Source organism: Carcharhinus amblyrhynchos, chromosome 3 (genome assembly GCF_965287045.1).
Source record: "Carcharhinus amblyrhynchos chromosome 3, sCarAmb.v2.hapA, whole genome shotgun sequence".
Lineage (NCBI taxonomy): Eukaryota > Metazoa > Chordata > Chondrichthyes > Carcharhiniformes > Carcharhinidae > Carcharhinus > Carcharhinus amblyrhynchos.
Window position 1 is genome coordinate 70,676,297 of NC_137326.1, and position 22,253 is coordinate 70,698,549.

At 44.3% G+C, this 22,253-nt stretch overlaps 1 protein-coding gene across 9 annotated transcripts in view; it reads right to left on the bottom strand.

Moving 5' to 3' along the window:
- farp2 (FERM, RhoGEF and pleckstrin domain protein 2) overlaps positions 1-22,253 on the bottom strand; it is a 222,184-nt gene that overhangs the window by 115,576 nt on the left and 84,355 nt on the right. For all 9 annotated transcript variants that reach the window (XM_080185077.1, XM_080185083.1, XM_080185054.1 and 6 more), the window contains exons 4-6: positions 14,274-14,316; positions 11,327-11,405; positions 9,249-9,346 (exon numbers count right to left, since the gene is read on the bottom strand). In XM_080185077.1, coding sequence (XP_080041203.1) covers positions 9,249-9,346; positions 11,327-11,405; positions 14,274-14,316 — 220 coding nt within the window. The remainder of the gene's footprint in view (positions 1-9,248; positions 9,347-11,326; positions 11,406-14,273; positions 14,317-22,253) is intronic.

Below are 22,253 nucleotides of genomic sequence, written 5' to 3' on the forward strand. Positions count from 1 at the left end.
CCCTCACCACCCTCTGGGTAAAGAACCTACCCCTGACATCCGTCCTATAACTACTCCCCCTTAATTTAAAGCCATGCCCCCTCGTGCTAGCTTTCTCCATCCGAGGAAAAAGGCTATCACTGTCCACCCTATCTAAACCTCTAATCATCTTATATGTTTCAATAAGATCCCCTCTTAGCCGCCTTCTTTCCAGCGAAAACAACCCCAAATCCCTCAGTCTCTCCTCATAGGACCTCCCCTCCATACCAGGCAACATCCTGGTAAACCTCCTCTGCACCCTCTCCAAAGCCTCCATGTCCTTCCTGTAATGTGGGGACCAGAACTGCACACAGTACTCCAAGTGCGGCCGCACCAGAGTTGTGAACAGTTGCAACATGACGCTGCGACTCCTAAATTCAATCCCCCTACCAATAAACGCCAAGACACCGTATGCCTTCTTAACAACCCTATCTACTTGATTCCCAACTTTCAGGGATCTATGTACACATACACCTAGATCCCTCTGATGCCACTCTCATTTGAACGCAGCCTTGATGTCAAGTGCTGTCACTCTCACCTTAGGAATTCAGTGCTTTTGTCCAAGGATGTTTGAACCAAGGATGTAATTAAGTCAGGAGCTGAGTGACCCTGGCGAAACCCAAACTGGATGTCATTCAGTAGGTTAATGCTGAGCAGGTGCTGTTTGATAGCACTGTTGATGACCCCTTTCATTACTTGACTGATGATCAAGAGTAGACTGATGACACTACTATAGGAATGGAGCCTTCCATCACTTTGCTGATAATTGAATGTATACTGATAAGAGCATAAGATTTAGGAGCAGAATTAGGTCTTCCGGCCCATCGAGTCTGTTTCCCCATTCAATCATGTCTGATGGGTTGAGAAACCTCATTCTCCCACCTTTCCCTCATAACCTTTGATCCCTTACCAATCAAGGACTTATCTGTCTTAAATACACTCAACGACCTGGCCTCCACAGCCTTCTGTGACAATGAATTTCATAGATTCATCACCCTCTGGCTGAAGAAATTCCTACTCATCTCAATTCTAAAGGGTCATATCTTTACTGAGGCCGTGCTCTTAGATCCTAGTCTCTCCTTCTAATGCAAGATCTTCCCAATGTTCAATCTATCCAGGTCTTTCAGTTTTATTACCCTTTCTTGATAGGGCAGTAATTGGCCCGTTTGGTATATACCTGGGCAATTTTCCACAATGTCATGTAGATGCCAGTGTCGTAACTGTACTGGAAAGGCTTGGTTCGAGGAGCGGAAGTTTGTGGAGCATAAGTCTTCAGTACTATTACCAGAATGTTATCAGGGCCCACTGCCTTTGCAGTATCCAGCGCCTCCAACCATTTCTTGATTTCATGTGGAGCAAATCGAATTGGCTGCAGATTAACATCTGTGATGTTGGGGACCACTGGAAGAGGCCTAGATGGCTCACCCACTCGACACCTCTGGCTAAAGATTGCTACCAATGTTTCAGCCTTATCTTTTGCACTGATGTGCTGGGCTCCTCTATCATTGAGGACAGAAATGTTTGTGGAGCCTCCTTCTTTAGTGAGTTATTTAATCGTCCACCACAATTCACAGCTGGATGTGGCAGGACTGCAGAGTTTGGATCTGATCAATTGGTTCTGGGAACATGCAAATACCCTTGTTTGGGAGCTTCACCAGATTAACACTTCATTTTTAGGTATGCCTGGTGCTGCTCCTGGCATGCCCTCCTGCACTCTCCATTGAGCCAGGACTCATCCCCCTGGCTTGATGATAATGGTTGAGTGAGGGATATGCTGGGCCATGAGGTTGCAGACTGTGCTCGAGTACAGTTCTGCTGCCGTTTTTGGCCCATTGCGCCTCATGGATGCCCAGTCTTGAGTTGCTAGATCTGTTCCAAGTCTGTCCTTTTTAAGCAGGTGATAGTGCCACACAACATGGAGATTATTCTCAATGTGAAGGTGGACTTCATCTCCACAAACACTGTGCAATGGTCACTCTTACCGATACTGTCTTGAACAGATGCAACTGCAGCTGGCAGATTGTAAGGAAGCGTTCAAGTATGTTTTTCCCTCTTGATGGTTCCCTCACCACCTGCCGCAGACCCAGTCTTGCAGTTATATCATTTAGAACCCAAGTGCTACTGCACTTAATGGTAGGACTCTTGGCAGTGTGGAAGATCAGAAGGATCTTGGGGTCCGAGTTCATAGGACGCCCAAAGCAACTGCACAGATTGAAGCTGCGGTTAAGGCGGCGTATAGTGTACTGGCCTTCATCAATCAAGGAATTGAGTTTAGGAGTCGAGAGATAATGTTGCAGCTATATAGGACCTGGTCAGACCCCACTGTGTTCAGTTCTGGTTGCCTCGTTACAGAACCCCTGGCGATGATCTTTGCGTCATCGATGGAGACGGGAGAGATGCCGGAGGATTGCAGATGTGGTTCCTATTTTCAAGAAAGGAAACAGGGATAGCCCGGGAAATTACCGACCGGTGAGTCTGACCTCAGTGGTTGGTAAGCTGACAGAGAGGCTTGAGGGACAAGATTTGAGCATTTGGAGAAGTTTAGAATGATCAGAAATAGTCAACATGGTTTTGTCAAGGGCAGATCATGCCTTATGAGCCTAGTTGAGTTCTTTGAGAATGTGACTGAACACATTGATGAAGGAAGAGCGGTAGACGTGGCTTACATGGACTCCAGCAAGGCGTTTGCTAAGGTCCCCCATGCAAGACTTCTTGAGAAGGTGAGAGGGCATGGGATCCAGGGGGCTTTGGCCTTGTGGATCCAGAACTGGCTTGCCTGCAGAAGGCAGAGAGTGGTTGTGGATGGGTCTTTTTATGCATGGAGGTCGGTCACCAGTGGGTTCTAGGACCCTTGCTGTTTGTCATTTTCATAAATGACCTGGATGAGGAAGTGGAGGGGTGGGTTAGTAAGTTCGCTGACGATACAAAGGTTGGTGGTGTTATGGATGGTCTGGAGGGATGTCAGAAATTGCAGCATGACATAGATAGGATGCAAGACTGGGCGGAGAAGTGGCAGATGTGTAGTGGTCCATTTTGGCAGGACCAATGGGATGAAGGAATACAATATCAAGGGTAGAAGTCTTAGCTGTGTTGAAGAGCAGAAGGATCTTGGGGTCCGGGTCCACAGGACTCTTAAATCGGCCTCGCAGGTGGAGGATGTGATCAAGAAGGCGTATGGTGTACTGGCCTTCATTAATCAAGGGATTGAGTTTAGGAGTCGGGAGGTAATGCTGCAACTTTATAAGACCCTTGTCAGACCCCACTTGGAGTACTGTGCGCAGTTCTGGTCACCTCGCTATAGGAAGGACGTGGAAGCTATTGAGGGGGTGCAGAGGAGATTTACAGGGATGTTGCCTGGATTGGGAGGCATGCCTTATGAGGATAGGTTGAGAGAGCTGGGACTCTTCTCCCTGGAGAGACGAAGGTTGAGAGGTGACCTGATAGAGGTTTATAAGATGTTGAGAGGAATAGATAGGGTGGATTCTCAGAGGCTGTTTCCACGGGCTGAAACGGTCGCTACGAGAGGACACAGATTTAAAGGTGCAGGGAAGCAAGTACAGAGGAGATGTTAGGGGTAAGTTTTTCACTCGGAGGGTGGTGAGTGAATGGAATTGGCTGCCGTCAGTGGTGGTGGAGGCGAACTCGCTAAGGTCTTTTAAAAGACTTCTGGATGAGTATAAGGGATCTAATGGGATTGGGGGTTATAGATAGGTCTATGTCTTAGTAGGTATAGATGTGGGCCGAAGGGCCTGTTTGTGCTGTAGTGTTCTTTGTTCTGTGTGTTACAGGATGTGGAAGCCACAGAAGGGGTGCAAAGGAGATTTACAAGGATGTTGCCTGGATTGGGGAGCATGCCTTATGAGGACAGGCTGAGGGAGCTCGGCCTTTTCTCCTTGGAGAGACCAAGAATGAGGGGTGACCTGATAGAGGTGAATAAGATGTTGAGAGGTACTGATCGAGTGGATAGTCGGAGGCTTTTTCCCAGGGCTGAAATGATTACCACAAGAGGACACAGGTTTAAGGTGCTGAGGAGTAGATACAGAGGAGATGTCAGGGGTAAGTTTTTCACTCAGAGGGTGGGGGGTGTGTGGAATGGGCTGCCGGCAATGGCGGTGGAGGTGGATTCAATAGGGTCTTTTAAGAGACTTTTAGACAAGTACATGAAACTTAGTAAGATAGAGGGTTTTAGGTAAGCCTAGTAATCTCTAAGGTAGGGACATGTTTGGCACAACTTTGTGGGCCGAAGGGCCTGTACTGTGTAGCGTTTCTATGCTGAGCCACTCTTGGTGGTGAACATTGAAATCTCCCATTCAGAGTACGTTTTGCGCTATTGCCGCCCTCAGTGCTTCCTTCAAGTGCTATTCAACATGGAGGAATGCTGATTCATTAGCCAAAGGAGAATGGTACATAATAACAAGTAAGAGGTTTCCTTGCCCATGTTTAACCTGAAGCCATGAGCTTCATGGGATGCAGAGTTCAGGTCTCCCAGGGCAGCTCCCTCCATTATGCTGCCATCTCTGCCGGGTCTGTCCTGCCAGTGGGACTGGACATAATCGAGGAATGATAATGGTGGTATCTGGGACATGATCTGTAAGGTGTGATTCCGGAGAATAACTAAGTTACACTGTTGCTTGATTATTCTGTGAGACAGCTCTCCCAATTTTGGCACTAGCCCCCAGATGCTAGCAAGGAAGACGTGAGGGTCGACAAGGCTGTTTCTGTTGTCTTTTCCAATGCCTGGGTCAATGCCAGGTGGTCTGTCCGGTTTCATTCCTTTTAATTTAACTTTGTATCTACATATGCAACTGAATGGTTTGCTAGGTCATTTCAGAGGACAGCTGAGAATCAATCACTTTGCTATGGCTCTGGAGTCACAGATAAGGATGGCAGATTTTCTTCCCTAAAGGACATTAATGAACCAAATGGGATTTTCCAAAAATCAACAATGGTTTCATGGTCATCAGTAGACTCTAACTCCAGATTTTTTTTTTAAATTGACTTCAAATTCCACTATCTGCTGTGGTGAGATTCAAACCTGGGTCCCCAGAACATTAGCTGAGTTAACAAGTTCCACAAATTCCTGCATTGCCATGTCTTGACATCCCAGAGCAATCCCATTCAACTTTGAAGTCCCAACCCAAATTCTTCAACCCTGGTTCTTTTGTATGCTGCTCTCTCTTTATTCACCCCATCACTGATGGCAGAGTTTTGAAAGTGCCTCAACTCTACACTCTGGAACTTTTCCCAAAAATCTCCACTTTGCTTAATTTCCCGTGCCACTGAGCAATTTTTCACCCGACCACTCAACATTCTATAAAGCCCTAGCCCATCAAAAGTGCCAGTACTCTTCCCATATCTACAAAGAACAAAGAAAATTTCTGTACAGGAACAGGCCCTTCGACCCTCCAAGCCTGCATCAACCACGCTGCCTGACTTAACTAAAACCCCCTACTCTTCCAGACACCATATCCCTCCATTCTCATCCTATTCATGTATCTGTCAAGACACCTCTTAAAAATCACTACCTATCTGTTTCCACTACCTCCCTGGCAGCAATTTCCAGGCATCCACCACCCTCTATCTAAAACTTGCCTCGTATATCTCCTTTAAACCTTAAACCTTGCTCCTTAACCTATGCCCCCTAGTAACTGACATTTTCACCCTGGGATAAAGCTTCCGGTTATTCCACTCTGTCCATGCCCCTCATAATCTTGCAGACTTCCATCAGATCATCCCTCAACCTTCGTCATCCAGTGAGAACAAACCACGTTTCTCCAACCTCTCCTCACAGCTAATGCTTTCCATACCAGGCAACATCCTAGTAAATCGTTTCTGTACCCTCTCCAAAGCCTTCACGTCCTTCTGGTACTGTGGCAACCAGAATTGAACATTATATTCCAAGTGCGGCCTAACTAAGGTTCATTGACCTGTCAATGAATCAATGCCCCGGCCGCTGAAGGCAAGCATGCCGTATGCTTTCTTAACTACCTTCTCCACCTGCATTGCTACTTTTCAGTGACTTGTGTACCTATGCACCCAGATCCCCCTGCCTATCAATACTCTTAAGGGTTCTGCCATTTACTGTATATTTCCTATCTGTATTAGACCTTCCAAAATGCATTACCTCACATTTGTCCAAATTAAACGCCATCTGCAATCTCTCTGCCCAAGTCTCCAACCGATCTATGTCCTACTGTATCCTCTGATGGTCCTCATTGCTACCCACAAATCCGGCAACTTTTGTGTTGTCTGCAAACTTACTAATCAAACCAATTACATTCTCCTCCAAATCATTTACATAGATTATAAATAGCAACGGTCCCAGCACTGATCCGAGGAACACCACTTGTCACAGCCCTCCATTCAGAAATGCACCCTTCCACTGCTACCCTCTGTCTTCTATGACTGAGCCAGTTCTGTATCCACGTTGCCAGCTCACCTCTGATCCCATGCGACTTCACCTTCTCACCATTCTGCCATGAGGGCCCTTGTCAAAGGCCTTACTGAAATCCAAATGGACAACATTCACTGCCCTACCCTCATCAATTATCTTCATTACTTCTTCGAAAAACTCAATCAAGTTAGTGAGGCACAACCTCCCCTTCACAAAACCACACTGCCCCTCGCTAATATGTCTACTTATTTCCAAATGGGAGTAAATCCTGTCTCAAAGAGTCCTCTCCAATAATTTCCCTATCATTGACATCAGGCTCACCGGCCTGTAGTTACCTAGATTATTCTTGCTACCCTTTTCAAACGAAGGAACCAGTTTGGCTATTCTCCAATCCTCTGGGACCTCCACTGTAGCAAGTGAGGATACAATTCTCTCAAGGCCTCAGCAATTTCCTCCCTTGCTTCTTTCACTATTCTGGGGTCTATCACATCAGGCCTTGAGGACTTGTCTACTTTAATGTTTCTTAAAAACCCCAATACCACCACCTTTTTGATCTCAACATGACTCAAACTATCCACACTCCCTTTCCCATTCTCATCATCCACCAATACTGACACAAAGTACTAATTTAATATCTTGCCCATTTCCTCTGGTTCCATGCATAAATTCCCTCCCCTGTCCTTGAGTGGGCAAACTTTCTTGCTCTTTGTATAAAAAGCCTTGGGACTTTCCTTAATCCTGCTGGCCAATGACTTTTCATGACCTCTTTTAGCCCTCCTTACTCTTTGCTTAAGTTTCTTCCTACTTTCCTTGTAATCCACACTTGCTTTGTGTGTTCCCAGCCTCTTGCAGGGAAAATACTTCCTTCTTCTCTTTGACTATGCTCTGTATCCAAGGTTCCCAAAACTTGCTACACTTGTCTTTCAACCTTACGGGAATGTGCCGGTTCTGAATTTCTATCAACTTGCACTTGAAAGCCTCCCACATGCCAGATGTTGATATACCCTCAAAAATCTGCCCCCAGTCTACATTCTTCAGTTCCTGCGTAATATTATTGTAATTAGCCTTCCCCCAATTTAGCTAATCTTTATTCATCAGTATCTTAAAGCTTACAAAATTGTGGTCACTGTTCCCAAACTGCTCCCCTAATGAAACATTGATCGCCTGGCTGGGCTCATTCCCCAATACCAGGTCCAACATGGACCCTTCCCTAGTTGGACACTATTCTCCCCTGAATCTGGCTAAGTTAAAGGTTCCATTCGTAGACATGCAGGGTAGAATAGGTGTAGGGTGATGCGGCGGCGCGGGCTCGTTGGGCCGAAGGGCCTGTTTCCCGTGCTGGGTTGTTCTTTGTTCTTTGTATCTACATAAGTGTTTCAAGAAGCCCTCCTGGATACTCCTTACAAACTCTGCCCCAACCATGCCCCTAGCACTAACTGAGTTCCAGTCAATATAAGGGAAGTTAAAATCTTCCACCACAATAACCCTGTTACTTTTACACCTTGCCAAAATCTGTCTACATATCTGTTCCTCTATTTCCCACTGGCTGTCAGGCAGCCTATAGTAAACCCCCAACATTGTGACTACACCTTCCTGAGCTCTACCTATATTGCCTCGCTGTATGAGCCCTCTGAGGTATCATCCCCCAGTACAGCTGTGATATTCTCCTTAACCAGTAATGCAACTCTCCCACCACTCTTACATCCCCCTCTATCCTGCCTGAAACATCCTTATCCAGGAACTGCCGATCATGTCCTTCCCTTAACCAAGTCTCTGTAATAGCAACATCATAATTCCGAGTACTAATCCGAGCTCTAAGTTCATCTGCCTTACCTGTTACACTTCTCACACTGAAATAAATGCATTGCAGTCCACCAGACCCTCTGATCAGCAGCTGCACCTTGCCTGCTCTGAGTCTTACTGGCCTGACACTCTGGTTCCACTTCAGTTAATTCACCTTTGCTTTGGTTCCCACCCCACTGCCAAACTAATTTAAATCCTCCCTGACACTTGCAAACCTCCTGGCCAGAATATTTATGCCCTTCCAGTTCAGTTGCAATGTGTCCTTTTTGTACAGGTCTCACCTGCCCTGGAAGAGATCCCAATAGTCCAGACATCTGAAACACACCCCCTTACGTCAGCTGCTTAGCCACGTGTTGAGCTCTACTATCTTCCTATTTCTAGCCTCACTGGCATGTTGCAGAGGGAGTAATCCTGAGATTACAACCCTAGAGGTCCTGCCAGGGCAAACATTTCCTGTATCTCCCTCATGCTCCTGGACAGGTTGGAGAAAAAAAAATTGCCCACTAGGAAATTTCTTTCAGTATTAGCTACGAACTCTCCACCAGTTTTTTTTAAATGTCCCTATATTGATGCTGTGCCTTCACGATTTTCTTTTCGTCCTTTGAAACCCAAACCTGCCATTCGACCCAATTTTCTCTCCTTCCATCAAAAATCAACAGATTAGACTACTACTCTAACTAGCTTTCCCCAGGATTTTAAACATACATTTAACATTCAATGATTCCCCCCTTAGTGTTCAGTTTCTTTGTCTAATGTTGTGAATGCAGCATTAAAAATGTGGTTACTCAGCCACTAATTATTAAACAAGTAATCAAGTAAGCTGTGATGTGCCATTATCATGTTTTAGAACACAGGTTCAAAAGGTTCATCACAACCAATTGGAGGCTTGAAATAGTAATTGGCTTAAATCTGTGCCAAAGAAGCCAGCACTGTCAGCCAAAGGCACAATTCCTTTCACAGTTATGCTTTTATTGTATTCACATCGCACTGATGAGCTCAAGGTGACAGTGTCTTGTTTAACTTCCATACTCACATTGCAAGAGATGAGAAATGATAAGCGCGGATGTATTCTCATTGCACATGATTTTGTTCTCTGCTAGGTCCCGCTTAATCTGCAGTGCAAACAAATACCTAGAAAAGGAAAATGAACACATTTTCTTGATCTCATACAAGTCAGCATTCACTACAACACACCAAGCATGACTAACAGGTGCCTTTTTTCATAATGACTGCCCACCTGCTGATTAAATCAGGGTGTCTCAAAATGAGATGGCCGCTGGCACAGTGGTTAGCCCTACTGCCTCAAAGCCAGGGATCCAGGCTCAATTCCAGCCTTAGGTGACATTGTGGAGCTTGCATGTTCTCCTCATGTCTGCTTGTGTTTCCTCTGGATGCTCCAATTTCCTCCCACAGTCCAAAGATGTACAGGTTAGGTTGATTGGCTATGCTAAATTATCCTTTGGTGTCAAGGGAAGTAGCAGGGTAAACATGTGGGGATAGTGCCTGGGTTGGATTGTTGTCAGTACAGGCTTGATGGGCTGAATGGTCTCCTTCTGCACTATAGGGATTCTGTGAAATTATTTATTTTCATAAGGTTTCAGAATAATGTGTATTTCTTTCAATGTCTATGTCCCAGAATTCCATTATCCTGCATCAGATACAGTGATCCATAGCATCTGTCATGGGCCTTTTAGATTAAAAAAACCATCAATAAAAGCTAGATGCACCAGCTGCTAGAACATATCCAACACAGATGAGGCAAAGCTCAACAAGGACGATGTAGAGGTGCTGAAAATATAGTTTCTTCACATCCTCCAATTATAATCTTTGTCAGCATCCAATTGGAAGCAGAGTATCCTTGAAATTTACAGCACAGGAAACCACTCAGTTCATAGTGTTGCACTTGGTCCTACACCCAGTTCTTTCTTTCAGTCTATAGCCTTGCAAGTTGTCTGTCCTCAAGTACCTGTCCTTTCAGAAATTACTTACGGAATGAGCTTCCACCACCTTTTCAGGTAGTGTTCCAGATTTGGCGATAAAGTAAAAAAAACTCATCTACCCTCTGGATCTTTTGCCAGCTATGAAACTATAACCTCTGACTATTCACCTACTTGCTAGAAATATATTTCCTACATCTACTCTATCACCTCTAGTCGTCTTAGAAACTTCCACTGGCTCATCTCTTCACCTCTGCTCCGTTCCAAGGAGAACAATCCTAACTTCTTCATAACTAAATCCCGCATCACTGTTAAAATATTAGTAAACCTCCATTACATCTTTCCTGAAGTAATGCAGCCAGCATTGTCCACTATATTCCAGCTCCAGCCTAACAAGTGATTTATAAAGTTTGAGCATGAGTGCTGTCTCTACATTTTATGCCTTTATTTATAAAGGAAAGTAACACTTTCTTTGAAGTTTATCAACTTGGCCTGCTCCCTTTAAAGGAAGCATGTATCTGGACATCAAGTTTTCTCCCCATACTAATTAGAGGATACTGCAAATTGCTCTGACTGAAAATCACTCATCCATCATCTCTCTTTGCTTCCTGTAGCTGAAACCACTCCAATGCTTAATGCCACATTCCCCTTAATTCCATAGTCTTCCCTCGAGTAGGGGAAATCCCTCAAGGGGTAGTAAATTAGTAGTGAGCACCCATAATTAAAACAAGATCAACTGCCTCTGAATCAAGGAGCAACTCTGCTCAATAAAAACATTCATAAATGACAATGTGCTAAGCAATACTGATCTTAAACAGGATTTGTCTATTCTAATCCTCTCATCAGCTATATCAAGCAATTTGAACACAGTTCCAACCTGGGGTTTTCCACTCTGTTTTTCGGACAACATTATAAACAAAGAAACTGGACAAGACAATCCAATTCAAATGCTCAATGCAGTCAGAAGTCAGTAATATTACGGGGGTTTTAACAAAAAGGAGAAAAGTTTATAATCACGATGTCTGCATCAATGATCACTAGGAAATGTGAATGGGTTAAAGTTTTGTAGCTGCATTCTGAGGTTGCACTCAGAGAATAAGAGACCAACAGGATAATTGCGTCACAAAACACTACAAAAATCACCAGTTTGATTAGACCCAATATCAATCATTACCTTGTGTACTCCTCCTGCAGCTGGCCAGGATCAGGGGGGAAAAACTTAACAGAAAGCCTGAACAATGTGTTCTTTGGTCCTGTAAAGAATGAGAAAGACTCAAAAACTAAAGTTTAAATTTCTCTTCAAATGGAGCTATGCTTTTAAAAGAAGCGTGGAAGAATGACAGACCATGAAAATAACTAACTCACATTTCAAGGTTTCATGTAACAAAGATTTGTTTCCATCTAAAGTGTTTATAACTTATTATCTTAAAGCTCTGTCACTGTGCAGTGAGTATTTAGCAGTTCGTCCCAACACAAATTTTGGAATATACATTAAATTCCCCGCTCATAACAGGTTTGCTGGGGCAATGAAACACAATACATGCGCACCAATAAACCATGCATGCACAGATACGGACACAGAGACTGGTTCGATCTATATTTAAACAGGTCCCTGGTTGATTTGAATAACTTTGCATTCAAAATGTAGGTCCCTTAATTACCTACCTAATATAAAAATTTGGCAGCCTTCATTCTGTGGAAATTGGAGAATCTCAAGAGACAATTTCAAAATTTCAGAAAAGGTTCATATTCTTTAAAGATATTTGTGTGCACTCCAACACTTCATAAAAATATCACCTCCAAGACTGAAATAGATTATTTCCTGCTGTAACTTTTACATCACAAAATTATCTGCTTATTCAAAGTTTAAGAAATGGAATTGATAAATCTGAATGACTAGATCCATTTGAGGATGTTGTTGCTTTCAAAAATTGAAAGACGACTGTCCAACAGGCTCTGTCAGAAAATGCTGAACAAAGGCCTTGAGTGTGGAGTTTGGAAACTCGAAAGGCATGTGTGGAGTTTGCACATTTTCTCTGTCTGCATAGATTTCCTCTGGGTACTCCCGTTTCTCCCATAGTCCAAAGATGTGTAGGTTGGGTGAATTAGCCATGCTGAATTGTCCCTTAGTATCCCAAGTTGTGTAGATAATGTGGATTAGGGTTAAGGGGATCAAGTAAGATGCTGTTGGTGCAGATTCGATGGGCTGAATTGGCTTCTTGTGCACAGTAGGGATTCTATGGGACATTTCTGGAGACATGAATGTTGTTAACATTTTGAGTCTATATGACTCTGGTTTAGAAGACTTGAAAAGGTTAATTCTGTTTTTCTCCCCACTAATGCTGCCAGACTGCTGAGCTTGTTCAGCGTTTCCTGCTTTTATTTCAAATTTCCAGCATTCACAGTATTTTGCATTTATTCTTGTTTGTTTGCCTAGATTGCAGTGCAAAAAACAAAGATGGTATCGAAAGTTTGGATTCACTCGAGAAAGATTCAGATTTGGAAGCCAAAATAATCCAAAGGAAATGGCTGTTTTTTAATAAAGTACAAAATGTCCCATAGTTCCCACTTAATTTCACAATGAAATTCCAAAGAAATGAAAAAGTGTTGATTTACTCAAATTTTTGATCTAACATGGAATAAATGGCATTAACAGGAATTTCCTAAACAGAACTGTCAATCATTCTTAGCAAAACACAGCTTAACTTTTAGACAAGTATCAGGAATTATTTTTGAGCTGAAGCAGGGGCAGCATCTGTAATCCAAACCAATATTTTTCTTCAGTGTCATTCTTAAACATGCTAATAAATACAAAGAACAAAGCAGAAATAGGAAATACCATGACCCAAATTGCACGGCCTAATTTGACTCGTCACTAGGAGCAGTTATGGGGTGAGCCCAACTCCCTGAACACAAAGACCATTGGCTCAATAAAAGTTAATGTGCTTTTTATTTAAATATTTCCAGTCATAAGAGATTTTAACGCTGGAGAATGAGATGCCATTTTTGGCAACCAGTGTCATCAAGCATACCCAGGTGAGATACTGGGTGAAGAGGACAATTCCTTCTACTCTTCCTCAACAATAAAGTGATCAGGGTATTTAGCAACAACGCAAGCATACTTAGACAGCAAAACACATCAAATCTTTCCATGACAACTTTTGCAGTTCAACAGGTTAGAATCTATTTCTATACTCTAGAGGTTATTGATGACTTTTGTCATAGATTGCATTTGAGCAATTTGCTCAAGTATCACTTACAGACTTACCCAAAGGAAATTCTATATGTTTATTTCTTATTTGAAAAGAGATTTTGGCACTTTTTCTCAATCCCTCACGTCAGAGTGCTGCTGGTGAGTCAGCAAACACGTCAGAAGCTTCCACTTGCCACATTGTACACCATTCAGCATATGAAACTCCAAATTCCTTGATTGTTACATCTTCACAACTGCCACAGTAATTCTTCCTGAATTCCTCCTTGACTAATTATGCAGTGAGACTCCAATAGATTGCTCCCACTACATGGCATAAGGTAGGCTCCAAACACAATATCCACAACACCAAAAATCAGCAGTGTGAATCTCACTGCATTTCACATGTGCTTCAAGAGCCTTTGCATAGATGCACCATCACACATCAATTGCATCCAGTGTTTCTCTCATGTCTTAGAAGGCAGGCCTTACACTATTGTGGGAGAATTGTGACTATCGAAACCTATCCAAAATCTCAGCTGAATTGATAGTCAACAATGTCATAAACAATAGGCAGGGACATATATGATTACACGTTGGATCAAGCATTAGGTTCACCTCTTATAGTTCTTCAGGCCACAATCTCTGCTTAATTGCAACTGTGGATTTTCACAGTTAATCCAGTGTTTCCCCCAGAGATCATCTTAATCCTGAAGCTGAATGTTGAAGTTGAAACTTTCTCTCGGCCGTTAATTCCTTACCGTTATTCCAACCAGGGTGATTTCAAATTTATTAGCCGCAAAATATTTCCCTGACCAACACTGCCATCCAAGCTGAAACACTAAGTGAGCTAATCAAGTACAAAATGTACGTCGCAACAGCTTTGGGTTGACAGAATGAACAAAACAAAACCAAAAACAAAAGCACTTACTTCGCACTTGTTTGACAATAAGTTTTGCAGGTTCAAGCCAAATCTAAATGAAAAGAAAACATGGAATAAACTGAAAAGTGAATTTGAAAAAATAAAAAAGTTAATGAAAATGAAATGACAATTCAGCAAGATACATAAACTCTATTTATGCACAAGTTTAGAAGCTGGAGTGATCCCATAGAATCTTAACCCATTAGTGTTGCAAAATGTTCACCATGCACATCACTTACAACATCAATGCCAAGACATTCGAGGTCATTTCAATACTCTCAAGTAGCAGTCACGCCTGATAATAGTGCTACACAGATTCACATGCATCATCAGGAGCCAATTACACACGGGAAATAGACAAATAATATTTGTAATGCCTTAGAATTACAGACAAGACATCCATGTGTAATTTTCTGACGCATATCTAGTGCTTAACATAAATTTTAAAAGCACTGAACTTATGGGCTTGGATTTGCTGAAAAATTGCACCCCAGTGACAATGCAGGTGCATTGGGTAGCATCCCTGCCTCTGAACCAGAAACTCCAGATTCAAGTCCTACTTCAGGACTTGAGATCAAGGAAATGTGCTTGTAACACAGCCAGATCAATTAAGTATTCATTGTAATTTCTTCCAACACACACCAATGGCAGATGGGTAAGAGCAGGAGAGATTCCTAGTCAGCCATGTGACTTAAATAAATTGCAGCCTCTACCATCACTACCCATAGTTCCAGGGACAACATGCATACAAGTATACGTTGCCACAACAACTCAGATTCTTCAGATGGCTGAAGGCCAGTGTGGATCAGGTTGGTACCATTGCGACAGAATTTGATCTCTGTCCTCTTTGAGGTGAATTTGGGAACAATCTCCGTGCCCCACCCATTGTAGAGGTTATGGTGCTGTAAATTGGACTGCCTTTGGGCAGAGAATTTAAGAATTGACAACATTCCAGGAAATGATGGTGCGAGTGACATACAGTTTGATTATACTTCAAGTGATTCATGTCATGAGTACACAGCATCATCATCTAGACTGTTGGCCTGTGCCAAACATATCTGGTTTAAGAAAGGGAATTCATTGTTCTCACCCAGTCTGGCCTTTAAACAACTCCAGACTCTCAAGTTACGTGGTTGACTTTCAACAGCTCTCTGAAGTGGTCTACAGAAGCCATTCAGTTGTATCACAACAGTTACAAAATAGTCAACTAAAAATAAAATCAAATGAACTGCCAGCATCGACTAAGGCACTGGAAATGACAAAGAATACCAGTTCAGTGAGCCCTACAAAGTACTCCTCACTAACATCTAAAGACTTGTTCTAAATTTGGAGCAGCTGTCCCACAGATTAGTCAAGCAACAGACTGACATACCCATACTCGCACAGTAATACCCTTCAGCTTACAACCCAACGTTCCATCGCTATTTTTGGGTACTTCCTGTTCTCTAGGAGTTACCTAGTTGAAGTAGCTCGTAGTAGTGCACAAGTAGTAGTAATGCGAAGTAGCATCCCTCTAAATCCACAATGCCTCATGGTATCAAGACAAACATGGGTCAAGACACCTGTTGATGACCACCTAATGCCCTTCTTCACTAAATGAATCAGTACTCCTCTGTGTTGAACATCACTTGGAAGAAGCATTGAGTGTGGAGCAGAGAGTATGCTTGAGCAGGGGGCATCAATGTTGCTCACCAAGATTGTCACTATATCCCACCACTGACAGGGCAGGCTGAGTCCTGAATAAAAAGTTTGCCAAACTGAGCTTGTGGCAAGTGAATCAACACAAGGAAAAATTCTACTTGACTTTATATTTTCCTGTCTAAATGACTCAGATGCATCTGCTCATAATAATAGTGGTCAGATTCAGAGACCCCACAATTCTGGTGGAGAAGCAGTCCTGTTTTCACACTGAGGACATTTCATGTTGCATTATCATCATGCTGTATAGGTGAGATTAAGAGCAGATGCAACAGCTCAAAATAAAGCAACCACGAGGAACTGTGAACCATTAATGTGAAACAAAACATCTTTCAAAAGTTTAAAGAGGTAAGACATGATAGCAGAGCTCCAAGCTGTGGTTTGCTCCTCTTGCTCCATAGGGCAGGCTGGGGACAGTTCCCGCATGTGTGCGGGAAGTATCTCCAGCTGTAGCTCCAGGAACCCCAGGTTTCATAGCTGGAGCAGTGGCTGGAGACACTGCAGAGCAACCGCGAGTCAGAGAATATCGTGGATAACAGAGGTGGTCACAACGCAGGCTCAGATTCCACAGACAGGAAGGGAATGGGTGACCACCAGACTGAGCAATGGAGATAGGCAGGCAGTGTAGGAATCTCCTGTGTCATTCCCCTGTAAAACAGATATACCGTTTTGAATTCTGTTGAGGGGAATGACCTTTCAGGGGAAGGCAGCAGCAGCCAAACTCATTGCACCATGGTTGGTTCTGCTGCAGAGGGGAGGGGTTAAAAAGTGTGCCAGTGCAATAGTTAGAGGGGATTTAATTGTAAGGGGAATAGACAGGCATTTCTATGGCCGCAAAAGAGACTCCAGGATGACATGTTGCTTCTCTAGTGCTAGGGTCAAGGATGTCTTGGAGCAGGTAGAAGACATTCTGGAGGGGGAAGGTGAACAATCAGTGGTCGGTACAAACGATATAGGTAAAAAAGGGATAAGGTCCTAAAAGCAGAACACAAGGAGCTAGGAAGAAAATTAAGAAATCGAACCTCAAAAGGTAGTGATCTCAGGGTTATTACCAGTGCCACGTGCTGGTCAGAGTAGAAATGAAGTGGAGATGCCAGCGTTGGACTGGGGTAAGCACAGTAAGAAGTCTCACAACACCAGGTTAAAGTCCAACAGGTTTATTTGATCGCACAAGCCACAAGCTTTCAGAGCACTACCCCTTCAAGATGGGAGTTCAATTCACAAACGGCATATGTAGATACAAACTCAATTTACAAGATAATGGTTGGAATGCGAGTCTTTACAGGTAATCAAGTCTTGAACGTTCAGACAATGTGAGTGTAGAGGGGGTTAAGCACAGGTGTATAGAACATAAGAACATAACATAAGAAATAGGAGCAGGAGTAGGCCATCTAGCCCTTCGAGCCTGCCCCGCCATTCAATAAGATCATGGCTGATCTGTCATGGCTCAGTTCCACTTTCCTGCCCTCTCCCCATAACCCTTAATCCCCTCGCTTATCAAAAACCCATCAACCCGCGTCTTAAAAATATTTAGCGAGGCAGCCTCCACCACCTCAACGGGCAGAGAATTCCAGAGATTCACCACCCTTTGAGTGAAGAAGTTCCTCCTCAACTCCGTTCTAAACCGCCCCCCCCCCCCCCTTTATCTTGAGGCTGTGCCCCCTAGTCCTACTGTCTTTTTTGAGCGGGAAGAGTCTCTCCACCTCTATCCTATCCATCCCATTCATCATCTTATACGTCTCAATGAGATCTCCCCTCATTCTTCTAAACTCTAACGAGTACAAGCCTAGTTTATTCAGCCTCTCCTCATAGCTCAACCCCCTCAACTCCGGTATCAGCCTAGTAAACCTCCTCTGCACTCCCTCCAAGGCCAAAATATCTTTGCGCAGGTGCGGCGCCCAAAACTGCACACAGTACTCCAGCTGCGGCCTCACCAATGCCCTATACAGCTGCAGCAAGACCTCCCTACTTTTATATTCAATCCCCCTCGCTATGAAGGCCAGCATCCCATTCGCCTTCCTGACCACCTGCTGCACCTGCAAGCTGGGTTTTTGCGACTCATGCACAAGGACCCCGAGGTCCCTCTGCACCGTCGCCTGCTGCAGTTTTTTGCCATGTAAGTAATAGTCCTTCCTACCATTATTCCTACCAAAGTGGACCACCCCACACTTGCCAACATTAAATTCCATTTGCCATTTCCTGGCCCATTCGCCCAGCCTATCTAGATCCTTCTGCAGACTCTCCACACCCTCCGCACAATTTGCCGTTCCTCCAATCTTGGTGTCATCAGCAAATTTCGACACCCTACACTCGGTTCCCTCCTCCAGATCATCTACATAAATGGTAAAAAGCTGAGGCCCCAGCACCGACCCCTGGGGCACTCCACTAGTCACCATCCGCCAATCCGAATAGCACCCATTGACCCCCACTCTCTGCCTCCTATTTGACAGCCAATCCTCTATCCACGCTAACACCCTACCCCCAACTCCATGTCCCTCGACCTTCTGCAATAACCTCTTGTGAGGTACTTTGTCAAACGCCTTCTGAAAATCCAGAAAGACCACATCCACCGGCTCTCCTCTATCCACCGCCCTAGACACATCCTCATAGAACTCCAGTAAATTTGTCAGACACGACTTCCCTTTAATGAAACCGTGCTGCGTCTGCTCTATCAAGCAATTCCCTCCTTAATGACAGATTCTAACATTTTACCTACCACAGACGTTAAACTAACCGGCCTATAATTCCCCGCCTTTTGCCTGGCACCCTTCTTAAACAACGGCGTAACATTAGCCGTTTTCCAATCTTCCGGCACTTCCCCGGAATCCAGCGATGTCTGGAAAATAACCACCAAGGCATCCACTATCACCTCCGCCATTTCTTTCAGAACCCTCGGATGCATTCCATCCGGTCCTGGGGACTTGTCCACAATCAGCCCCTCCAGTCTGTCGAGCACCGCCTCTCTAGTAACAGTAATGTCATTAAGACCCTCCAGTCCTACCACCTTTCCATCACTAACACCCGGCAAATTATTCACGTCCTCCTCCGTGAAGACAGACACAAAAAAGTTATTCAATACCTTAGCCATATCCCCATCCCCTACCACTAGGTCCCTAGTCTTCAGCCAGGACAGTTGGTGGGATTTTGCAAGCCCAGGCAAGTCGTGGGGATTACAGATAGCGTGACATGAACCTAAGATCCCAGTTCAGGCCATCCTTGTGTGTGTGGAACTTGGCCATCAGTTTTTGCTCAGTGATTCTGCGTTGTCGTGTGTCGTGAAGACCGCCTTGGAGAACGCTTACCTGAAGATTAGAGGCTGAATGCCCGTGACGGCTGAAGTGTTCCCCAACTGGAAGAGAACACACTTGCCTGGTGATTGCCGAGTGGTGTTCATTCATCCATCATTTGCCGTAGCATCTGCATGGTCTCCCCAACGTACCATGCCTCGTGACATCCCTTCCTGTAGCGTATCAGGTAGACAACATTGGCCGAGTTGCAAGAGTACATACCATGTACCTGGTGGATGGCATTCTCACGTGAGATGACGGCATCCATGTCAATGATCCACACTTAGTCTTCTGAGGAGGATGGCATGTCAGAATTGTGGATCAATGAGTCGAATGTCATATCCTGTCCTTATGGGAGCATCTTTCAGCGTTTGGAGGTATCTGTTACAATACTCCTCATCTGAGCAGATCCTGTGTATATGGAGGGCTTGTCCACAGGGGATCCGACCAAAGAACACACCTGTCAACTCAGACTGATTAAGACCTTTGATCTGGACCTTCAGAGCACCCTCCGTGCTCTCATCCCACATACTCACCACATTGGAGATCTCTACTACCTCCCAAAGGTACACAAGGCCATCACACCAGGCCATCCCATCGTATCAGGCAATGGGACCCTGTGTGAGAACCTCTCTGGCTACGTTGAGGGCATCCTGAAATCCATTGTACAAAGAACCCCCAGCTTTTGCCGCGACACCAAGGGCTTCTGACAGAAACTCAGCACATATGGAGCAGTTGAACCAGGAGCATTCCTCGTCACAAAGGATGTCTTGGCACTCTACACCAGCATCCGCCATGACAATGGCATTGCTGCAACTGCCTCAATACTCAACGCCGACAACTGCCAATCTCCAGACGCAATTTTACAACTTATCTGCTTCATCCTGGACGCCAATGTCTTTACCTTCAACAACCAGTTCTTCATCCAGACACATGGAACAACGATGGGGACCAAATTCGCACCCCAAAATGCCAACATCTTCATGCATGGATTCGAACAAGACCTCTTCACAGAACCTTCAACCGATGCTATACACTAGATACATCGATGGGATTTTCTTCTTTTGGACTCGTGGCGAACAATTAGAAACAACTATATGACGACATCAACAAGTTCCATCCCACCATCAGACTCACCGTGGACTATTCTCTGGAATCGGCTGCATTCTTGGACAGTCACATCTTCAAAGACGGTCACCTCAGCACTTCACTGTACCGCAAGCTCACAAATAACCTCACGATGCTCCATTTCTCCAGCTTCCACCCTAAGCACGTTAAAGAAGCCATTCCCTACAGACAAGCCCTCCATACACACAGGATCTGCCCAAATGAGGAGGATCATAACAGACACCTCCAGTCACTGAAAGATGCCCTCATAAGAGCAGGATGTGGCATCAATTGACAGTTCAGACACGCCACAGCAAAAAACCGCACTGACCTCCTCAGAAGACGAACACGGGACACAGCCGACAGAGTACCCTTCATTGTCCAGTACTTCCCTGGGTGGAGAAGCTACAACATCTTCTCTGGAGCCTTCAATGTCATCAATGAAGGCAAACATCTCGCTGAGGCCATCCCCACACCCCCACTTCTTGCCTTCAAGTAACCACACAACCTCAAACAGACCACTGTCTGCAGCAAACTACCCAGCCTTCAGGAGAACAGTGACCACGACACCTCACAACCCTGCCACAGCAACCTCTGAAAGACGTGCCAGATCATTGACATGGATGCCATCATCTCACATGAGAATGCCATCCACCAGGTACACGGTACATACTCTTGCAACTTGGCCAATGTTGTCTACCTGATACGCTTCAGGAAAGGATGCCCTGAAGCATGGTACATTGGCGAGACCATGCAGATGCTACGATAATGGATGAACGAACACTGCTCAACAATCACCAGGCAGGAGTGTTCTCTTCCTGTCAGGGAACATTTCAACAGTCACGGGCATTCAGCATCTGATCTTCGGCTAAGCATTCTCCAAGGAGGCCTTCATGACATATGACAATGCAGAATCGTTGAACAAAAACTGATAGCCAAGTTCTGCACACAAGGATGGCCTCAAACAGGATCTTAGGTTCATGTCACACTATCTGTAACCCCCACTACTTGCCTGGCCTTGCAAAATCTCACTAACTGTCTTGGCTGGAGACAATACACATCTCTAACCTTGTTTAACCCTCTCTCCACTCACATTGTCTGTACCTTTAAGAATTGAGTACCTGTAAAGACTCACATTCCAACCATTATCTTGCAAACTGAGTCTGTATCTATATATGCTGTTTGTGAACAGAACTCCCACTCACTTGATGAAGGGGCAGTGCTCCGGAAGCTTGTGCTACCAAATTTGTTGGACTTTAACCTGGTGCTGAGAGACTTCTTACAGAGTAGGAATGACAGGATATATTGGAGTTGGCCTTGATAAATTGGGGAGAGTTACTTAAGGGATGACAGTGGATAGACAATGGCAAACATTCAAGGAACTGTATGAGGGAACTACAGCAACTGCTTATTCCTGTCTAGCACAAAGCAAATTAGGTAAGAGGGCCAATCCATGGCTTACAAAGGAAATTATAGAGAGTACCCGATCCAAGTAAGAAGCATAGATTGGCCAAGAGGAATAATAGGTCTAAGGATTGGAAGCAGTTTAGAATTCGAAGGACCAAGGAATGGATTAAGGGGAAAATACAGTAGAAAAGTAAGCTTGTAGGGAACATAAAGACTGATACAAAGAGTGTCTACAGATACATGAAGAGAAAGGCATTGCTGAAGACAAATGTAGGTCCCCCTACAGTCAGAAACAGGGGAATGTATACTGGGGGGCAAAGAAATGGCTAAGCAACTGAATACATACTTTGGTTCTGTCTTCACAAGAGAATATAATCAGATACCAGAAATGTTAGAGAATGCAAGATTTAATGAAGAACTGAGGAAGAACTGAGAGAAGTCAACATTAGTAGAGAAATTGTGCTGGGAAAATTGATGGGAATCAAGGTTG